General features: G+C 48.8%; 1 protein-coding gene across 12 annotated transcripts in view; it reads right to left on the bottom strand.

Moving 5' to 3' along the window:
- Nucleotides 1-21,915, bottom strand: part of MBP (myelin basic protein) — a 117,064-nt gene that overhangs the window by 84,974 nt on the left and 10,175 nt on the right. For 10 of the 12 annotated variants that reach the window (XR_014836955.1, XR_014836956.1, XM_085011083.1 and 7 more), the window contains exon 2: nt 9,516-9,591. Coding sequence is in view for 9 of the 12 variants with exons in the window: in XM_085011083.1 (XP_084867209.1) it covers nt 9,516-9,566 (51 nt within the window). In the remaining 3 variants the exon portion in view is untranslated. Of the gene's footprint in view, nt 1-9,515; nt 9,592-9,753; nt 10,057-21,915 lie in introns of those variants that run through there. The other 2 variants (XR_014836957.1, XM_085011112.1) reach the window with 1 other exon arrangement.

The raw sequence follows: 21,915 nt of genomic DNA, 5'->3' as shown, positions 1-21,915 counted from the left end.
TGTACCTGGGCCAGGTACGGTCATTTCTCAGAAGGATAGTTCCTGACTTCATAACGGCTCTAGGCCTTTCCCTGCCCCTCTGGCACCGCATGTGGCCTCCTACCATCTCCCAACGCACCAAGGATGCCTTCCCGGGATGTTCTGCCCCCAGAGAGCCTGTCTTCACTTTCCTGGCCTTTGCTCGATGTCGCTTCAATATGATGGCCCTTACCCCTGCCCTGCCCTCACCCCTGCCCCCAACCCTGCGAATGTCTTCTAAGCCCAACCACCATCTGAATCACCTACGTGCATGCTGATTCGTCTATTATCTGTCTCTCCACTTCAAACATGAGCTTGGCGTGGGCAGAGTCACTGCCAAAGGGCCCTGGTGAGCAGACATGACCTGTGGAACTGGCTTTGACTTCCTATTACTAAGCCGTTTTCCTGGGCTTCTGGTTCCTGGGAGACACCTGCATCCTGGAGAAGGAGGTGCAATGGGATGTGACTGTACATTAACAAGTTGGCTCTGGGTAGCTTTGGTTTTTACTTAAAGGAGGCGATTTGCGGGGGATGCATGTGAAGAAGCAGCCTCCTCCCCTACAGGTATTTCCAGCAGAGGTAACGGCCCCAGTGTGGACTGAAGTTTGCTACCCAGACCAACTTGGACGCCATGCACTGAGCAAACACCTGGTGGTATCTGCTGACCCTATGGCTGCGTTGGACCCTGCAGCCCCCTGTGGTGTAGGCATCGGTGGGTGGTCCTGGATCCCACAGGGATTGCCTTCTAGGTTGGGGAGGCAAAGCCAGCCAGAGACATAAAATGAGCCTGACAGCTGGGGCAGGAGTGCAGCTCCAGGAGAGTAACACAGTGCAGCTGGAAGATGGGCCAGGCGGCGCAGGCAGAGGAAGTGGGCAGGAGGACAGTGGCTAGGCTGGGCCGTGCAGGGTGGGTGGGGCAGTGTCGGACTGTCCCAGCAAGGTTAGGCCTCAGACTGAGTTCCCAAAGAGGTACATTCCTACCGACACACTTGAAAACAATGTTTAAACTTGCCCTTGACTTTTAAATTTCAAGATGTTGGTATTTTGTTACGTGACTTAAACACAAGTCTGAGAAGGACAGTGTGAACAGCCCATGTGACAGCCTGTCTTGCAGTCACCCTCAGTCATCATGGGGTAATTAATGTAATTACCAAGTTGCCTTATTCATGGCTGTATGGCTTGTGTTTGTTTGTTGTTTGTTTTGGCTTCTAGGGCCTCACCTGTGGCATGTGGAAGTTCCCAGGCCAGGGGTCGAATCAGAGCTACAGCTGCCGGCCTACATCACAGCCACAGCCATAGCAATGTGGGATCCGAGCCGCATCTGTGACCTACACCACAGTTCCCAGCAATGGCGGATCCTTAACCCACTGAGCAAGGCCAGGGATCGAACCCACATCCTCAAGGATACTATGACCGGTTTGTTATAGCTGAGCCACGACAGGAACTTGTGTTTGGTCATATATGACTTTGCTAAAGCACAACTTAGGACATTAAATAACAGTCTGTTTTGCAAGGACCAAAAGCCACAGAAACAATTACCTATTTGGTGTAGACTTTTGTTTACCTGTATAATGAAACTAACGAAGGCACCAGATCTCAGTTAGGAGGGTGGGCTGGTAGAACTACTAAAACTTGGAGCCTGGGCTGAGGCTGAGGTGTTCACACAGCTGTCCTGGGCACTTTGCAGTATGGGGGGCTGGCAGGCGAGGGAAATGCCACGCACACACAAACACACACTCACCAACACAGAAAGAAAACGTTCACGAGTGTATTCCAGCTCACAAAATGTCTCACTTCCAAATTGAAACAGTTTTATTGCCACACGGCCAAAGTAATGAGAAAAGAAAGGAAGTATCATTTTGAAGCCTGAATTTTTAGGTTTCATGTCATTTAAGGGTTTTATTAAATATGAAACTAGTTCTTCCTTAACAACAAAGCAAACAGAGTTTTCACATGAAAGGACATGCTTTTCACTGCCAGAGTCTGAAATAAACCTGTCTTCAAAGATAAAATTACACAGTGGCCTTTCTGAAATTACCTGGCACGGATAAGAAATGTCAGCTCAGGGAGCCTCCTGAGAGCACAGTGAGCAGGAGCCCTAAAAACCACTGTTTGGAGATGAAAACTATCTTCCATCCAAACTTTCCCCTAGCCCTCAACCCGGACCTCCGACGGTGCTGCGAGGAGGTCGAACTCAGCCACCCTCTCGAAAGGAGAGGTGCCATCTAACACTTCATCCCAGTCACTAAGAATTTACAAAAGCACATCTGTGATGCATGCCGCTGGTGGAATTATATTCTCAGCCCAGGGTAAATCCCAAACTGAGCCTGAAAACCATTTCCCCGAGTATATCCATCGCAAGCTCAAATATTGTCACAACTTTTAAAACAAACAAACAAACAAACAAACCAAAAAACCACACCACACACCCACACACCCTATTCAATGACATCAGCGCTGCCTCTGCTAGTTCTGTGCAGGTTTTGGATGGACGGCCAACCTCTCTGACCCCCCCCCCCCCCCGGCCCCGGCCTGTCAACTCTCATAAGATGGTTTAGCATTACAGATGCCGGGACAGAGGTATTAGGGGCTATTACAGGGATGGAGGAGGAACAAGGAAGGAAGGATTTATGAGTCCAGCTGAAAACATGATGATGAACAGGTCCGTCCCCAGGACAGCAGCTTCTGATTTCACGTGATCAGCTGCCTGAGGCGCAAGAACATGATGGAGAGGATGGAGGTTTGTTTGTGGGCAGCTGAACATCCAAAAGGCATCCGCTCGGGGACATATTCTGCTGTTGCTGTAGTGTTACCCAGGGAATGACTTTACTGTCGTGTCATTTATACGTAACGACCAGTGCTAAACAGTTCACTTATATTTAATGACTTCTATGGTCCAGAGTCAGCTGCTTGCAGATTTGGTCAGTTTCTGATAAAAACAAAGTTTGCAAACTAAGTCCCAACCCGAATAAGCTCTATAATTGGGTGAAAAACCCAGAAGATGTACATCTCACAGAAGTCCTAACCTCTAAGCCGGAGGCCTCCGGGTCCCCGGAGATGGCTGGGGGTTCCTCCCAACCTCAGCCTCAGCCCCAAGGTCTCTAGGCCTTGGCCTGGCTGTCCCTGAATGTTAAGGAAACAGGTGTGAGCCAGGAAGGGGCCCCGGGCACTGACTGGGGGCTGGACCTGGGGCCAGGGACGGGGTGCAGTAAAGCCGGGGAGGAGGGAGTGGCCAAGTTCATAAGTCATGGGCTGGTGTGCTGCCTGCCAGCTACTTTTATGTTGCCTGGGGCATCACTGCATAATTGCCCCATTATTTTTATTAAGGGTTGGTGAGGGGGTGGTTTGCTTGCTAATTACACCTTAGGTCTAACAGTCACATCTGGGCTTGGGAGGCCTACTGCCGCCTTGCTGACAAAGGTGTGAATGTTCTCAGTTTATCAGAGGGAAAAAGATGCCCACTCACACTCCTTAAAAATCAGAATCAACCTCTAGGGTCATGTTTTCTGCAGAAAATTGTAATGAGAGTTTTTCTCTTTAGTCCCTGAATGTCAAGAGCAAAGTCCTGGCTGATTCAACACATTCAAGGACCTGCTGTCAAGGAAAAGCTTAGCAGGGCTGTGCTCTTGTGTCCCTGAGAAGGGCTACATCTCGAACTGGAATTCGTCACCATCCCCCCCCCCGGGACTGCAGCGCTCCTGTGGGGCACAGATGCCGGCTGGCAGGACGGAGCCTGCACCCCCCCCACACACCCCCGCTTCAGAGGCAGCCCTGGGTTCTCAAACCCCTCGGTTTTACAAACCAACCCGGAAGGGGGTGTATAACTTTATGTTCTTGCGGCTCATCCTGAATTCAGATGAAGATCCCATCTTGAGATCCCACACCTGTGACCAGAGGTGGTTGACACCTCACAGATCTCCGAAAGCATCTTGAAAAGCAGGCATTTTCTACACTCTTTTATTTGTCTTTTCAGGAGCTCACTGACATTCTGGAGGCAAGTCAGGATGCCCGCATGAAATGCAGAAGTGGTTACAGAAGTGGCTGCTGCTTTCACTGCGTGTTTCTGACCTTCTGTGGCAGGTGCTGTGAGCAGGTGGCCCACGTCGGAGGGAGAGGTTAGTCAACAGGTGCTGTGAGATCCCCCGGGCTGAGGAGGGCCTGTGAGCAGCCCCTCAGTCTGCTGAGCCCACAGCCCACCGTGCTGTCCACCTGCCTCTGGTATTTTCACAGGACTTTACCCTCTGACATTGATGTTCGCTTTTGTAGGAACTCGTGTGACTTTGAGGTGAAGACCCCAATTTTTGCCATTGACAAAAAGGAGCTGGTGCCTACTTGGCAGGGTCTGGAGACACCTCAAGCATCCAGCAGGAATTCACTGACACCCCCGAAACACAGAGCTCTTTAAATTATTTACAAATAAGCTATGTTACAGGTTTGATCCTTCAGTCGTACCAACCACATTTCACATGCTTCTCAGCCATCTGTGTCTGTGACTGTCCCATTGGATGGCAGGGACACAGGGCAGGTGGTCCTGCCAGAGGAGCTGTGGTGGCAGGGGGTCTGCAGAGCGAGGAAACAAGGTGGCAGCTATTGGTACAGCTACCACCTACCACCTGAAGACAGCTTAAAGTTCTGCAATTGAGGTGTAGAGGAATTCTCTGTGGGGGTGTGTGAGAGATGGAAACAGAGACGGAGGGAGGGAGAGGGAGATGGGAGAGAGAGAGAGAGAGAGAGAGAGAGAGAGAGAGATGGGGAGAGAGAGAAGAGTGGGAAAGGCCTCTGAGATTGCTGGAGACAGGTACAAGAGAAAGTGTGCCTGCACCTTGAAATCTAAGACTTTATTAGATGATGCCTTAAGTTTTTCTGTGTATCTGAGGGTCAGACTAACTTGGTAAGTGTCTGAAGGGAAATTCCTTCTACTTTTCAGCCCCCTAAACTGTTAAACATATACTATTTGATTAACTTAAGAACTCCTTGAATTCTCCAGAAAAAAACTGTTTATGTGATGTGCCCAAGACAGTAGAATTATGTGTGTGTGGGTCTAGCAACCGCCAACACCCCATATCACATCAGTATTGTTTCAGTTGAATTCCCACCTCAGAGGCACCGCAGCTCCATCTCATGGGTCTGGGTGACCGGATGGAAGTGGTTTCTTAGCAAACCCTCTTCCCGTCCTGTGAAGTAGCCATGCTGACAGCAGTGGGTTCTAATAAGGAACCACAGGAGGGAGCAGGGCCCACCTGTGCAGTTCTCCTGAGCTCGGGAATGGACCACACCTGCCCTGGGCTGGGGCCCTCAGGGGAACCCAAGGCACCTGGTCTGGAGCTGGCTGTGTGTGGGGCGCACTGGACACCCCCATGGGCTGTGCACTCAGGACCCCAGCAGCAGCCCTGGGCCCTGGTGGGGGTGGAGGACACATGTGTCTGTGAGCAGAGCCCTCCAGGCATTTAATTTCCACGTGGAAAAGAACTGGCAGCTACTGATGCTTTAGGTAGAAGGATTTCTTATTCCTGAGGCTGGTGTGGCAGGAACAGGGCTTCCTGAACACTCCACACCAGGGATGGGATGATGGGGAACAAAAATGAAGATTAACCCTGGTGGGGGGAGAAGCCCGCTCCATGGCTGGATGGCATTTGTTCAGAAGGAAATGTATTTTCCCATCAAATCTACATGTCTCATCTCCATGGTGGGAAGGGCTGAGCTGCTCCGTGCCTCTGTGTGTATCTGCAAAGCAAACTCTCACTTCTCCCAGTGACATTCGCATGGCGTCTCCAGTCTCATCAGACAGTGGGTTTGATGATTAAATTCGAGAATGGCTTCCCCAGGGGTGTGATTGCCCCAGGAGAGGCAGAGGCAGCCAGCAGGCATTGGGCTTTGAAGAGCAGCTTAAGTAGCTCATGTGTTTAACTGGAGATGCCAAACAGACTAACAAATTATTGTGAAATTCAGACATGAATCTAAGTTCTGCAAAAGCTCTCAGACTTGGTTTTTCAGCGTGGTATCTTTTCTTATGCTAATTAAATAGAAAACTCTAGAAATTGGGCACCTTTGGAGAATATCCGTGAGCCAGATGTTCCGAGATGGGTACAGAGGTGAGCTTTTTCTGCACCACCCACAGGTGAGAAGCAGGCTGTCCAAATTATGATTGTTAGATTTTCAAACATTGTAATAAGGACTGAGAGCAGGACACAGACACACACAGAGGGGCGACCCTGTGAGGACACGGGAGGAGACGGCCATCTGTACACCCAGGAGAGACGCCTCCGGAGGGACCCACCCTGCTGACACCTTGACCTCAGACATCCAGGCTCCAGGATGGAGAGAGAAAAAGTGTCTATCGTCAAGCCACTTGGGCTGTGGTACATGGTCACAGCAGCCACACAGCCTCGGCGGGGACACCTGGGGCACGGCAGTGAGAACGTCAGTATCCACAGAGCAGCTGGTTTATCTGACATGGAATCATCAGAAAACCACAAAGAGCAAACCCACAGGACGGAGGCTGCTAGCAGTCAGAGCGAGGCTAGAAATAAAGGGCCAGAGCAGCCTCCGTCACTGGTGGTCCCCGTCCTAGGTTTGGCTGGTCCAGCTCCTTTCCTGAGCAGACAAGAGGGAATGACCACTGCCCCCCAGGGGCCAGTGGAGCCAGGCGTCTGTCTGGTCCACCTGCACTGTGGCCACCTGTTCCAAGGACTGCGCGGGCACAGCTCACCTGGGGCGGGGGCTCTATTTCTAGCTCGTGGAACCGGTTCTCCTGCTGGAGCCTCTGCAGGCGGGGCTACTGAGAACCATGTGTTCCTCTGGACACGGCAGCAGGGACATGTCCTTCCCCAGTTCTTCCAAAGGACCTCGTGGAAATGTATCACCTGACCAAGGGCTGGAGAATCAGTGACCTGGGGCTTTCTGGAACCAAATCCGCCAGGACACGGATCAAAGGCTGAGAGGTCTCTTCATCTCTGAGCAAAAGAACCTCCCCGGATGCTTTCTGTCTCCCTCGTGGACCAGATTCGCTGTACACACTCTGCTCTCTGACAGGGCCACCAGGATGGGCTTGCAACCACATAGCCGCCTGGACCACCCTGCCCCCTGGGCCTGTTATGTATCAACATGAGAGGCTGGAGCAGGAACTCGGTTTTTTCACCCCTCAGGGAAACTGCAGGGCCACCTCTTCTGCCATGTGATCCCTCTTCCCTCCTAAAGCCTCTTCTTCAAGAGGACAGAGAGCCAGGGGGCAAACAGTGGGTGTCATGGGGAAAGACCTGAGCTGGGGCCCTGTATTCCTGGTGGGGAGTGACCGCAGCTCCTCCCCCAGCCTGGCTGAGAAGGGGGCACTGGCCGAGCAAGAAGTCGGGACTTAGGACCACTGCCTTCCACACCCGCCGCGGGGCTCCAGGTCCCAGGAAGGCAGCAAAGGAAGGGCTGATGGTGGAGGAGATGTGAGTGGGGAGCAGAGGGGGCAGGAAAGAGACCAGAGCTGGGGGGCTATGTGGATGACTGCTCCCTGCACCTTCCCTCCCTGCTAACAGGTCAACAACCAGCTCCCAGGAAGAGACAAACACTTTCTGTCAACTCTCTCCTAAGTGAAACAAAAAACAAAAACCAAAAACTCCTAGAATGACAATAGAAACACCCAGATTGGTAAACAGCAGGGGAAGACCATGTGACTCTTTTTTTGGTTTAAGTTTAAACTCTTTGTAACACCACAGAGCTCTCCCTCTAGAAGGCTTCAGACAGTTTCTATCAAGTTACAAAAAATTTAAAGAGCCAGACACCAGAAACTAACACAACATTGCCAGTCAACTATACTTCAATAAATTGAAAGAAAGAAAGAGAGAGAGAGAGAGAGAGAGAGAGACAGAGAGAAAGAAAGAAAGAAAGAAAGAAAGAAAGAAAGAAAGAAAGAAAAAGAAAGGAAGGAAGGAAGGAAAGAGCCCTTACGTGTACATCTGCCTATAGGAACAACTGGTCTTAAACGCTCCATTTATTTGTTTTAAATCATCAGGAAGTTAGAATTGGATTTCAGAACACAAAAGCCTAAGTATGGGCTTTACTGTTGCTCAACAACCTAACTTGGGTAAAAATAAACAAACGAGAAATAGGTTTAGGTGTTTTACGATGTTCATCGACAGGAAAGAGCCTGAAAGCCACAGAGAGGTTTTTAGAAGCGAAGTGGAGTTGCAAATCAGTCACCCTGTGCCTTAAAACACCCCGTCCTAACAGGATGGCGCTCTTTTCCACTTTCATTTTCAGCTGAGACGATTTCCTCCTGGTGCAGACACTGCCCAGACCCACGGTCTTTATGTCACCAAACACATTCAGAATTACATTTATCTTAACAAGGAGATGATCAGAACTACAGCTCATGTGTGAGCTATGCAAAATGACATGCGATTTCCCATTCAGTGTTCACCAGAATCATTTACACATTTATAAAATTCACCCCCCTTTCAAAGGGAGGGGAGAATTCCAAATCAATAACAACATTACAAACATGTAAATCCCTTCTGGTTGACCTTGAGTCTGGAATCATTAGCACAGAAACAACATGACACTATTTTAGATAAAACAATGTTTTCTCTCAAGTGTTTAAAACACTTTTAAGATAAAATGTGAACAAAAACAGCAAGCAATCACTTATTTACTTTACACGGATGGCTTGAAAACAAATTATGGAAAATTGCCCACTTGGCTGATACAGAAATTGAGTCTAAGTAGAGATCAGAGAAGGATCATGAACTGCAAAGTTCATGATTATAAATAAAACCTGTACTACAGAACCTTGGCAAAGAGGTCCTGGGGCTCCGATTTATTGTAATTCACTCCAGCACTTCTGTGTGAGGATGGGGTGGTGGGGGCTTCTAGCTTCAGCATCAAGACATTCCAGTGAACTGTCATTTATCATGAGTTAACCAAAGAAATGGAATAATCAAACTTTCCTCCTACAAACTGGGGTGTATTTGCACACAGATCAGGCTTATTTCCTCATGATCTGAAATGACTTCTTGGTGGACAGAGGGGGGGGCCAGCAGGTGGCCCTTGGGATGCGCCATCTGTTTGAGTGGCCTGGGGGACACAGCTGAGAGCCTTGTCCCCTGGGGGCAGTGAGAGGTGATGCAGAGCCATGAGCACACGGGGAGACGATGTCTGTGGAAAATGGCAAATTTGAAGCCAGAAACACGCAGAAGATGCATCTGAATAGCTGGAGGGACTCGGATCATTTGCACTTTTCCTGTTTGCTCACCTGTATTTTCCAAACACCCTATGGTAAAGGTGTAGAAAGGATGTGGGGGCAGATGCTTCTGGACAGGCCACTCACAGTGAGACTACAGGAGGTCTGGGGTCCTGGCTGAGGAATTCGGGTCTTGGTCTGTGTGCTGAGGACGCATGTTCTAAGCCCTAGAAGTTTCTAAGATGGGAGGATAACAAGCCAATAGCTGCAGCCAGAACCCGGCAGCCACAGGATACATGAGGAGGGCTTGTGCTTTTGAAGATTTTCTTACCTTATTTCCCTTCTCTGCACTTAACTCTCGCTTCGCTGCATGGTTCCCCATCCTGAGCCGACAGGGTCTTCAGACACTGAAAGAGAAAGACAGAGCATTAGTCTTAAAACGGGGGCTTTCAGAGTTTTCTACATGGGTTTTCCATCAGAGCAGCAATCCTGTTCCACATACATACTCTACACATTTCTGAGAAAAGAAAACGAAGGACCCCGATCTCAGGAGGCGCCCACGGCCTCACCAGTGAGCGCCGGTGTCTTCTGATCCCCGGCAAAAGGCCAGAAAGCAGGACGGCGGCCCAACCTCGAGTCCTGTCCGTGTTTCCTCATCTATAATGAAGGTCAGCGCATCTCCTGAGACCTCACAGACTCTACACAAGTCTGGATGAATAAGGGGTTACACCTCACGTCCAGGTAACATCATGAGAGGAAGAGAGATGTGGAAAAGTGTGGACATGCCTAAAAATAAAGATAACAGGCTCACTGCTTCCAGAATTGTGTGAGCACAGAAACAGCAAGACCCAACCACCAGCTGCTTATCAGACAGGCATCCCAAGAATCTGCAGAATTTGTGGGAAGATAAAGTTGGATAAAAAAGACACGTTCCTTATCTGTATTTTCTAACCCAAACTTTAGCAGCAAATTCATTACTTGTTTTCCCCAGAAAGACATAAAACAAGAATTTAGCCAAACCCACTCCACCCAGACCCCCATTCCCACTTGCATCCCTGGACCTGCATGATCCACCAGGGCCACCTCCACCATCACTTAGACCAGCTGCCTGGCCGCAGGTGACTAATCTTTAAGGACAGTTGCAAAATGTAATCATCCATGATCTATTCTTTTCAAAAGAATGTGTTAGGACCAGTTCCCTGTTGAACAGGGAACAGCTTTGCTTGAACGAGTGGTAAGAAAATGAATTGCCTTCAAAAAATGGGAAGGATTTCTAAAATATCACATATGCCTGAGTGAAAGGCAAGCTTTGTTCCCACATAGACACTCTCTGGCAAAGAGGGAGCTGCCTGGTATCTGAATCTTCCCAAAGTCTCCAGTATCACCGGGTATCTCCTTAGTGACTATGAAGGATGCGACAGCCCTCCCCCAGGCAGCACGGCGAGAAAGGAAGTGGCGTCTTATAGCATCACCTCCCAGGATGTGGGGTATGGCGAGTTGTCACTGGGTGGAGAGCACACTCCCAAGCACCTGAGGAGTGCAAACCCTTCCTGCCTCCGTGTTTTCTTAAGTAGGAGCCAGGGCAGGTGGTAATGGGGCTGCAAGAACCCCAAGGGGAGAGAGACCTCAAAAAGTGTTGTGCTTCAAAGGACTTAGGTCAAGGTGGGGTGATGTGCTCTGGCAGATCCAAGACATGGTTCTAGCGGCGCCAAAAACATTGCTGACTGAGAAGAACCATGTGCACACCTCCTGTGTCACGACATCAGAAGGAAGAAACCGGTATTTTAAGATGTACGCATTTAAAAATGCAAGGTGAGGAGTTCCCGTCGTGGCGCAGTGGTTAACGAATCCGACTAGGAACCATGAGGTTGCAGGTTCGGTCCCTGGCCTTGCTCAGTGGGTTAACGATCCAGCGTTGCCGTGAGCTGTGGTGTAGGTTGCAGACGCGGCTCGGATCCCGCGTTGTTGTGGCTCTGGCATAGGCCGGTGGCTACAGCTCCAATTGGACCCCTAGCCTGGGAACCTCCATATGCTGCGGGAGCGGCCCAAGAAATAGCAAAAAGACAAAAAAAAAAAAAAAAAATGCAAGGTGAGGGATGGGGAGTTCGGGGTTGGTAGATGCGCACTGACATTTAGAATGGATAAGCAGCGAGGTCCTGCTGTACAGCACAGGGAACAATATCCAATCTCTTGGGATAGACCATGATGGAAACTTACACAAGAAAGGGAATGTACATATATGTATGAATGGGTCACTCTGCTGTACAGCAGAAATTGGCAACAACATTGTAAATCAACTATACTTTAATAAAAAAGAAAAAAAAGAATAAAAATCCAAGATGATCTTTGCAGCTAACATTAGCCTTTGATGCAATTCTATCATCCACCTTTCTGACTTATTTGCCTGAACTATCCTGAAAACACCTCTGGGGGGTTAACCTCTCAGGGAAAATGCAGGCTTGGGGCATATTGGTAGTTTGTTTGTAAGAATGCACAAAAAAAGACAAAGACAGGACGTTGGTCTGAACAGTGGGAGTGGAGTGGGGGTCATTCTGAAGTTCCACCTCTCTGTGATCCTATTCTGGGTTCTAAGAAGTATTGGTAAATGGCACTACAAATGTAACACAGAGTAACGGCACATCAAACATTCCTGGATCCACCTCCCTGTTTAAGAAATAAGAAATGAGGAGTTCCCGTCATGGCTTAGTGTTTAATGGATCTGACTGGGAACCATGAGGTTGTGGGTGTGATCCCTGGCCTCGCCGAGTGGGTTAAGGATCCAGTATTGCTGGGAGCTGTGGTGTAGGTTGCAGACGTGGCTTGGATCTGGTGTTCTTATGGCTATAGCTCCAATTAGACCCCTAGCCTGGGAACCTCCAAGTGTGGCCCTATAAAGACAAAAGACAAAAAAAAAAAAAAAAAAAAGAATTGGTGTAGTCGATGGTGGGGGGTAAAGTAGGAGGTTGGGATTAACAGATACATGCTATTGTATATACATATATTGGATCTGAAGTTGCTGTGGCTGTGGCTGGCAGCTGTAGCTCTGATTAGACCCCTAGCATGGGAACTTCCATATGCTGCGGGTGGGGCCCTAAAAAGCAAAATTAAAAAAAGATAAATATATATAACTGAATCACTGGGTTGTATACCTGAAACTAACAAACTTTATAAATTATCTATATTTCAATATTTATATACAGTATACATAATTTATATATATATAATATATCTGTAATTAAATAGTTACCTACACACACACAAAAAGAATTGGCATATTCAAAGCTAAACACAGGCAAAGTGGTTAACTTCTTTTCAAGTTGACGGTTTGGACTTTTGGGGTTTTTCCAGTCCTGACATGAAGAACCATCTATGTTCTACCATCGCTGATCTCACCTGGGCAGTCCCTCAAGCTCAGCATCCTCCAACCCCTTCTCCATCTCCCCCTCACCCTCTCAGTCATCACTGTTGCAGATATTAGGAAAATCCCAATACAATGTTCCCTCCATCCAGAAAACAAATCTCTCAGGAGTTACCTAAATCAGAATAGCATGGGAAGTGTAAATATTGGCGGGGGCAGGGGTTGCCTGTAGATAAAAGGAGACCTATTTTTGGACCCAGGACTTTGAAGCATAGCTGACCTAACACACGATGTTTGCACTGCTCCTGGAAGAGGAGATGTTTTTCCAACCCAGTGTGCCCTGACCAGAACTTTGTTATGCCTCAAAGCATAAGCTTAGGTTATACTTAGAAGGACTGTCTGTGAAATATTTCAATCAGTATCAGATAAAAAATGTTATCACATAAAAAATTAAATACTCTGTGTCCATCTACTGGACACAGAATAGATAGAAACAACAAAAGTCCAAGTCCAACTTTTGAGGGGATTCAAACTTTTCCTTCTTGTTTCAAATAAACAGAAAGAGAATCTATTTTATATGCATCATTTCCAGAAGGCAGATTCTAGCCTTAAATGCACAATTATGTACTGGCAGGAAAAGACAGGCCAGAAAAACAAAGTGACAGTTCTCAGGTTAGGACGCCTCACGAGTGGGACTGCCAGTATTTGAGGTGCATGGTGTAGCCCAGCAGTGAACGACAGACAGTGGTCTTGACTCTGTCCCCGCTCCAGGAAGAGAGAGGGGTTGGTGACAGAAGGCTGCCCTGACAGCTGGTCTGCGTAATCAGCTGAAAAGAACCATCTGCAGACAGAGGAGCTGGACTTTGGAAGTCATCCTGATTTCATTTCACTTTTGAAATTAATCAAATTGAGAGGGACGAAGAACAGCCAGCAAACATGTGGAAGGCGCCTGGGAGCCAGGCTGACCCGGAAGCACCTCCGGGAAATTAAGAAGCTTCTTGTGGAATAATAGAAAAGGAATGGGATGGGAGAGGAAGTGGAGGGCGGGGCGGGAGCAGGAAAGACTTTAGGTTTGTTTTTTGTTTTGTTTTTTTGTCTTTTTGCCTTTTCTAGGGCTGCTTCCCGCAGCACATGGAGGTTCCCAGGCTAGGGGGTCTAATCAAAGCTGTAGCTGCCGGACTACACCACAGCCACAGCTATGTGGGATCCGAGCCGCGCCTGTAATCTACACCACAGCTCATGGCAACGCAGGATCCTTAACGCACTGAGCAAGGCCAGGGACTGAACCCGCAACCTCATAGTTCCTAGTCAGATTCGTTAACCACTGCACCACGACGGGAATTCCCAAGACTGTAGGTTATATGGGGCTGCTGCTTACCTCTTAGGTCCAAATTCAACCCCAGATGAGATTTCTAAACAGCCATTGGGATTACTGAAAATTTCCACACAGTCTTCACGATCATCCATACTTCGTGTTATCAAAGGGGGGAAAGTAAAGCCCATGAGTGAAAGGTAGTGAACCGGAGTTGCTGAAGAGCAACTCAATGGTTTGGCCCTGTTTTCAACAGGCTAGCACTGCAGCTGAGATAGCTCAGTGTGGAGACTGGGAAGGAATCACAGATAAAACCCCCCTTGGGTGGACAGGAGTGTGTGTGAATGGGGAAGGCACTCAACCAACCCCTTTCTACTGCAAGCCCTACCTCTTAGAGTGTAATCTGGAGGGGAGACTTGGGGCCCCTTCCAGACTCCTGCTGGGTGACCCAGGGCAAGTTACTCCACCTTTCTGAACCTCAGTTTCCCACCAAATGGAAGCAATAAAACCCCCTCACTGTGCTGTGGTGAGAATGAAATAGGGGCTGGTCAAGGTCGGGGTCAGGGTTGGCATCAGGGATGGGGTCAGGGTGGGCTCTAGGGCTGGTGGCTTTTGTCTTGCCTGTGCCTCACACCAGGTCCCAGGGTTGGTGGTGATCAGTTGAGAACATCTTCTGGCCAGCTAGCTCTCACCTATCGCAGGCATATCACAGAGACTTTTACGTGAGTTCCCAATGTGGACTCCATCTTAAACTGCCAAGGCCAAGGAGGAAGGGGAAAGAACACCAGTGCCTGAGGGGCCCAGCAGTGACACCCACAGCCCAGAAGCAACACTCCCTCCCGCCCCATCACAGCCGCCCTCACAGGAAGCAGAGACTCCTGCTGCTCCAGACTAGACCGTGTGGGCACGAGAAGAGAAAACACAGGAAGATTCAAGGCACAGGGGAGGCTGCAGACACTAACAGGCTACCTTGGCTAGGTCTGAATGTGCACTTTTCACAGCAATGGGATTACTGTGAAATCCTCTGTTGCAACAGAGAGAGAAAGCCTGCATTCTAGACTCCAGGGTGGCTGCTCTGTAGCTGTGATCACTCAGAGCATCCTATGTGCCCCCCAAAACCATCTGAAGCACGAGGCCATCACTGTGGGCAGTGTTGAGCAGCGGCCTGCAGGAAAGTCAGGGCGCTAACGCAAGGTCACACGCATGATGTGCAGAGTTCATCACGGGAACTCACGGTACACTAGGCTCATTAGGAATCAACCTGTCTGGTTGTATTTCCACCCGAGCTCTAGGAAAAGGTTATGGGTGTATTAATCTCACAGATTTAGAGTTCTTTTTGGCTTTGGTATCATGAGATCTTGTTGACTGTACAGTAGGGCTTTTTTCTCCCCTGGGGCCCATGTTCCCTGAAAGCAACCCTAAAATTAACGTTTCTGTGGAGATACAAGATTAATTTTACAGTGATTTATCTCCTAAGTTATGGCATTATAGGAACAACCCTGCACACTACTCCCATTTTACAGTTGAGAAACTCAAGTTTAGAAGACTCATGTAGCTATGAGTGTAATACCACATTTAAGAATATATTTTTGAGAGTTCCCATCGTGGCTCAGTGGTTAACAAATCTGATTAGGAACCATGGGGTTGCGGGTTCAATCCCTGGCCTCACTCAGGGGGTTACGGGTCTGGCGTTGTCATGAACTGTGGTGTAGGTCGCAGATGCAGCTCGGATCTGGCATTGCTGTAGCTGTGGTGTAGGCCAGTGGCAACAGCTACAATTAGACCCCTAGCCTGGGAACCTCCATATGCCGCAGGTGAGGCCCTAGAAAAGACCGAGAAAAAAAAAAAGAATACATCTTAGGTAAAAATAAAGATCAGCTGGATAGTATATGCATTCTGAATATGTCTTATGTGGAAAAAAAGTGTTCTGGTTAGGTCTGAGATATCATCTGTTTCTAGATCATTAACCAACACAATAAAGAGAGGACTTTAAGAAGCAGCCTTGAGAAAACAGCTGAATTACACTCTCATTCTTTATAAACACCTCACATGGATATACCAGTTTAACAGGGAAAATGGCAGTGACTTTCTGAATTTCCTAACCAATATCTTGCAACAATGTCTGGTGAAAAGTGTAGGCAATGAATTATTTGAATTTTAAATCCATACCTGCCAATAATTGCTCACTACAGAGCTTAGCAAATGTATTTTCCAGGCTTCTGATTTCTCGTCTGTAAAATCAGAGGTCATAGTACCTGCAGTGTGGCTGTAGCAGGTTCAGTAAGGTATTAGACCTAAAATGCCCTGGCCCCTAACAACACAGGTCAGCCTAACCTCCTCTTCCCTTCCTTAGAGAATGGTATGAAATGTTGCATATGGTGCCAGCTGCAGAATGAGACAAATAAGGGGTGAATTATGACCCTGAAAGGCTAATCATCCACATACATCTTAACTGTCAAAGTTCAACACTCTTGTAATAAAGCTGTTCAATTAATATATTGCTTCATACTCAGCAGAGAGCCAGAGGTGATCTGTCTTTCTCATCTGTCTTGGGCACAATTATTCATGTGCAGTGGTTCAGAGTCATTTTTTCTCTGTCCAGTTTGCAGCTGTGTAGGTGTGAATATGGACAGTAAATACACCAGTGGGCTGTCATCTCTGTGGAGGGGCCGAGCCCCCCCTGGGTCACAGAGGAAGGTCAAGTGACAAACCTCAGAAGCTCTGAGCCACAGTTAACATTTAAAAATCTACCCACTGGGAGTTCTCATCATGGTTCAGCGGGTTACCAGCCCGACTAGTATCCATGAGGATGCTGAGTTCAATCCCTGGCCTTGCTCAGTGGGTTAAGGATCCGGTGTTGATGTGACCTGTGGTGTAGGTCACAGATGTGACTTGGACCCCTATTGCTGTGGCTGTGGCATAGGCTGGCAGCTACAGCTCCGATTCGACCCCTAGCCTGGGAACTTCCATATGTCGCAAGTACAGCCCTAAAAAGCAAATAAATAAATAAATCCTACCCACTGGAATCCATGCACAGTCAACCCAGCCAAGAGAAGTATTAATATGTACTTAAGGCAGCAGAATTTAAAAATCCCACCAGGATAGTAACTTTTGCTTTCTCTGCTTTTTAAAAATCACTAAAGCAATATGTTCAAAAGTCCATGTACTTTGTCATTAACCATTAATGGAGTCATCACTTTTTTCCCAGGCTTTAAAGGTCATTTCACTTGACTATTATTATTACTGTCGAAATTTGGACTTAATCTTTAGCTGGATCAAATGGCCCTCAGCCTCTAGTTCCTGGTGAGCTACATGCCAAAGAGGCCTCGTGGGCTGTTGGAATGGAATGTGCCAACCACCAGTGCTGGCTGAGGAGCCAGCAGGCCCTTAAGAGCACAGTTTGCGTTTGCAGGTGGCGTAACGCTACCTTCTAGAAGAATGAACGGTCAGGGAGAGATGCTTGTGGATCTGCACCAGCCAGAAGGGGCTGCTCTGTGCCCTGAACAGAGGGGAAGGAGAATGTAGGTGGATGGAGGGAGCGAGGCGGGGTCCCAGGAATGGAAGAACTGAACGAGGTAAGAGAAGAGGAGATGTGAGCACGCGGAGGAGGACCCTCATTTCCTCTTTGAGGACACTAAATGTGACATGAAATCAGAGCTGCAGGCTGATCCCCAGGAGCGCCCCACTTCCCCCCAGAAAAGGAGCGACCTGCCAGTTACCCTGCAGCACCCTGCAACCCCAGCTGTTGATGGGATGGCTTCCTCAGAGCCACCCTCAGCCCTGTTCCCCCCTGGGGGGTTGGACCCTGCCCCTCCTCCCTGCAGACATCAGACCCACCCCACCTCCCCAAAAGCTGGGCAGTGGTGGCACAGACTTGGAATGACAAGCAGTGTAACTCTGCTCCTTTGACCTTTAAAAGAAAACCCCGAGTGCGGACACGAGACAGCAACGAACACACCCACGAAATTAGACAGAAGAGCCCGAAAGAGGGAACAGGACAGAAGGAAGGGCACCCCCTCAGTATGTTGTTCTGCTCCCCACCCCCGCCCCCAGCCACATCCCCCATCTGCCTCCTCTCTCCACCAGGACCAGAGCGTTTATGCCTGGATTCTGTAGAAATTCATTTTTATTTCTCAGGCCAAAAACATTCTTGTTAACAGCCTGTGTTCAGAACACAGTAAACAGCTACCAGCACCACCAAAACGACAACCGCCCAGATATACACACACGCACATGTCACAGGTGAAAAGCAGGACCATTTTATGACTGGAATGGGGGAGGCACATTTAGAAATCACACTTCATTTAAGGAATACAGGTGACAGCAGGCCCCTGCCCACTCTCACATGTGCCCCACATGGACCACCCTGTCACATCGCCGGTCCCTTGAAGGTCTAAACAACAAATGCTACACTGAACCGGAAGAGCGAGTCTGCTTTACTGCCCCACCCCCTGGACCTCACAGACCTGATCACTGTTCTAGGAAAGCAATGGGGGCCTGGGCTGCTTCTGAGGGTGGGGCTCTGAGTGACCCCACAGGCCCAGCATGGGGAGTGGGGGGCTTTCTGCAGTCTAGAAGCTGCAGTGCAGGGGCCAACTCACAGGACGATCAACCTTGAGCATTTGCCTCAACTCAGCCCCTGGCCTCTCCTTGTGAAGTGGGAACAACCCCCCTGCCCCCGAGCCCTGCGCCCAACAAGGGGGTGTGAGAGGCAAACAGGACCACACCCCCCACGAAGATGCCTAAGAAATAGGACAGCCTGAGGCTGATGAACTGAGACTGCTAACACACTTGCAGTTTGAACCTGAATTTTTCACATGGTGTCTGCAGGCCTTTAGTTTCTAAATGGTATGTTTAAGGCCTAAAGAAGGTCAGTGTCTTTCAGAAGGCAGTGATTTATTACCACGAGGTGGAAGCCTTATAATTTTATTTCTCCATCAAAATCAAGATGATCCAAAGTACCTTTTATGGGAAATAAATGAAAAATGAAAACATCCTGGCAGAGACTATTCACAATATCTTGCTTATCTGATATACCAGGACCACGCTGAAACTGTAATGATGTGTCTGAGTCATCCACATTCTCCAAAGCATAGCATCTGTGGTGAAATAATTTCTAATTTGACACCTATCATAGGATTCAAATGAGGTGTGGAACATACAAAGACGGCACAGGATGGACTTAAAGGACCAAAGAGAGGGATGGAGAGGGGCAGCCTGGGTCAGGAAGACTGACTTCCTCCTCTCATCTGCCATAAGCAGCTGGTGGCCTCGGACAGGTCACCTGGTCTCCCCAAGGCCCATGTGCTGCCCTTCAGGGTGAATGAGGGGTTGGACCTGGGGGGCTGCACTGATTCCCACAGGGATGGTGTGGACCCCCTACGTCTGCCCCATAGCACCCCAGATCTTTAAAAATCAAGCCTTTCCTGACAAGGTTTAGAGAAGCTGCTGTACTGTGTTAGACATGCAGATGGCTGGGGGCCTGAAGCTGGGGGCCTGGTCCAAAGGAGACAGGACAAATCTCACTACCTGGGTGTCTGCTGGGTGTCGGAGTGAGCAGGGGAGCAGGACAGAGAAGCTGGATCCAGAATGCATGGACATACAGGCATATACTCATACGTATGCATGTGTGGACACATGCACACACAGGTGCACACTCACACCCATGCACAGATGTGCATACAGGCACAAACAGAGCACAGGTGGGCTTTGAGACCACCAGCTCCGTCCCTGGATCTCGACATCACCTCTGCCCAGAGTGAGTGTGAACCTGGGAAGGATGGTATGGCCAGCATGGCCCTGAGGATTATAAGGGACCGGTGGAGTGGCCCAGGCTCCCAAGAGCAGAGCTTAGGAGCCAGGAGGGTGGAGGGCTCCTCTAGGGGCAGGGTTCCTGGAAACAAAAGCCCCTGTTCTCAGAAAGAACCAAGGACCCCACAGAGGGGAAGTGTGGTTGCACCCCTGCTGCTGCCCCTGAGGAAGTGGGTGCCGACGGTGGGTGCCAAGAACAGAGGTAGTGGGCAGTCCCTCACTTGGGACTGAGGCATCAAAGGTGCAGAGCCCAAGGATCAGCATGCAGAGGGGAGGCCTGAGCACCCGACATAGGGCACCAGACACCAGGACATCGCCTGTCCACAGAGGCTGGCCCAGCAGTCTGGCCTGCACTTGGCCTTGCCTGTGGGCCCCCAGTGTTCGGGACAAACGCAGCCCTCCAGGGCAGCCAGGGCACACATCCTGGATGTAGGAAGACTTGTGATCAGATAAGCTGGCGTCTGCACTCAGCACACAGATGACTAGTTACAACAAGCCTGAGAAACACGGCACCGACAGATAGATAGAACCGGGGAGGCGGAGGTAGGGCTCTTCATGAATTAAGTACCTTTGCAAAGCACTGATTTACTGTGTCCAAATGTCAGACTAGAAACCTCTGGACCCAGGGCAGTCCACGCAGCATCTAATGCAGCGCCTGGCTTCTTGGAGAGCAGCAGCCTGGTTACCTGGTTACCGACCTGGTTATTAGTGCAGATGTGCTGCATGTACCAGGGTCTCAATAGACCGCCAGGCTGAGCGCTGTACAGAGGCCTCAGCTTGATGTTTTTCTTCCTCTCGTGAAGCCCACAGCGCGATTTGGATCTGGGCTGCACCTGCTTTGAGGGGTGAATGAACACGTACACTCTCCTTCCTCCCTGCATGTTTACAGCCACTTCCTGAGGCCTCCGTCACCAGGACGTCTGCGGTGAGTCACGAAGCCTGCATCAGATGGAGATTCATCTAAGAGAAGGATGGGGAAGTGGCCAAGTTTGGACTTATCACTCTTCAGAATCGCTTCAGGTCACGGGCCTGGTGGTAAGTAACCAGTTCCACTGGCAGAGCTCAGGCTCACAGCTCTGGATTCAGTACGTTTTCCAAGTGCTTCTTCATCACGGGTCATGAAAGCAAAGGAATTTAAGGCTCAGAGATTTAGGGCTCTCTGATGACTGTATCACGTCAACCCAACAGAATGACACCTGGGACTTTTCTACCTTCACCAACATATGTGGTTTCTTAAAAAAATGGTGTGAAACTTTGTCCAGATTTTTATCTACCTTTACATTAAATGCATTTTTAAAAAATTATTATTATTTTTGTCTTTTTGCCTTTTCTAGGGCCGCTCCCGTGGCATATGGAGGTTCCCAGGCTAGGGGTCGAATCGGAGCTGTAGCCACCAGCCTACGCCAGAGCCACAGCAACTCGGGATCCGAGCCATGTCTGCGACCCACACCACAGCTCATCGCAACGCTGGATCCTTAACCCACCGAGCAAGGCCAGGGATGGAACCCGCCACCTCATGGTTCCTAGTCGGATTCGTTAACCACTGAGCCACGACGGGAACTCCTAAAATGTACTTAAAGTTCCCATCACACGCTTTATTTTGGTGTTGCTCATGCTATGTAAAAAAGGTCTAGTTAAATATATTTTATATGTATATATTACACACACACACACACACACACACACACACACACATTGGTGTTGGGACTATTATATAATGTGGCTGTAAACACGACATCTTACCACATTTTCAGAATGGCTGTCTGTCAGGCTGGCACCTTTATGTCCTACTTCCCCTTCACATAACAATCTCCATACACTGTCTGAAATGAACAAGACAAATTTTCCATATCTAGTTTAACTCCTTCTCTCTTCACAAATGTCTTGACATCCAGCAATAATAACAGAATAAGAGAATCACTGTCTCCCTTTTAAAACCACAGCATCTTCCATACAGCAGCATAAATTGATGCGTGGAAGCTAGAGATGCATTAAGCCTGGCTCTGAAATATAATTTATCTTGTTCATGTTTCTAGGCAGATGATTGCAACTTGTGATTCCACTTCATAAATCCCTTGTCTCAGCTATTCCAAGGCTATTAACATTTTCAGACGTCTGAAAAAAACAAAATAAAAACAACCAAAGTACATCCTGTGCCGCCCCCCCCAAACCCCAAGTAAGAGAAATCTAGCTCCTGAAATATGAGAATCATTTTTCGTTATTTCATTAAGTTCCTGTTTTAGCTGGTCT

This window comes from Sus scrofa, chromosome 1 (genome assembly GCF_054392235.1).
Source record: "Sus scrofa isolate SSC_HxYL_T2T_F1_AM1 chromosome 1, Sscrofa_HxYL_maternal_Yorkshire_Landrace_v2.0, whole genome shotgun sequence".
Taxonomy (NCBI): domain Eukaryota; kingdom Metazoa; phylum Chordata; class Mammalia; order Artiodactyla; family Suidae; genus Sus; species Sus scrofa.
This window is presented reverse-complemented; position numbering and strand designations above follow the sequence as displayed.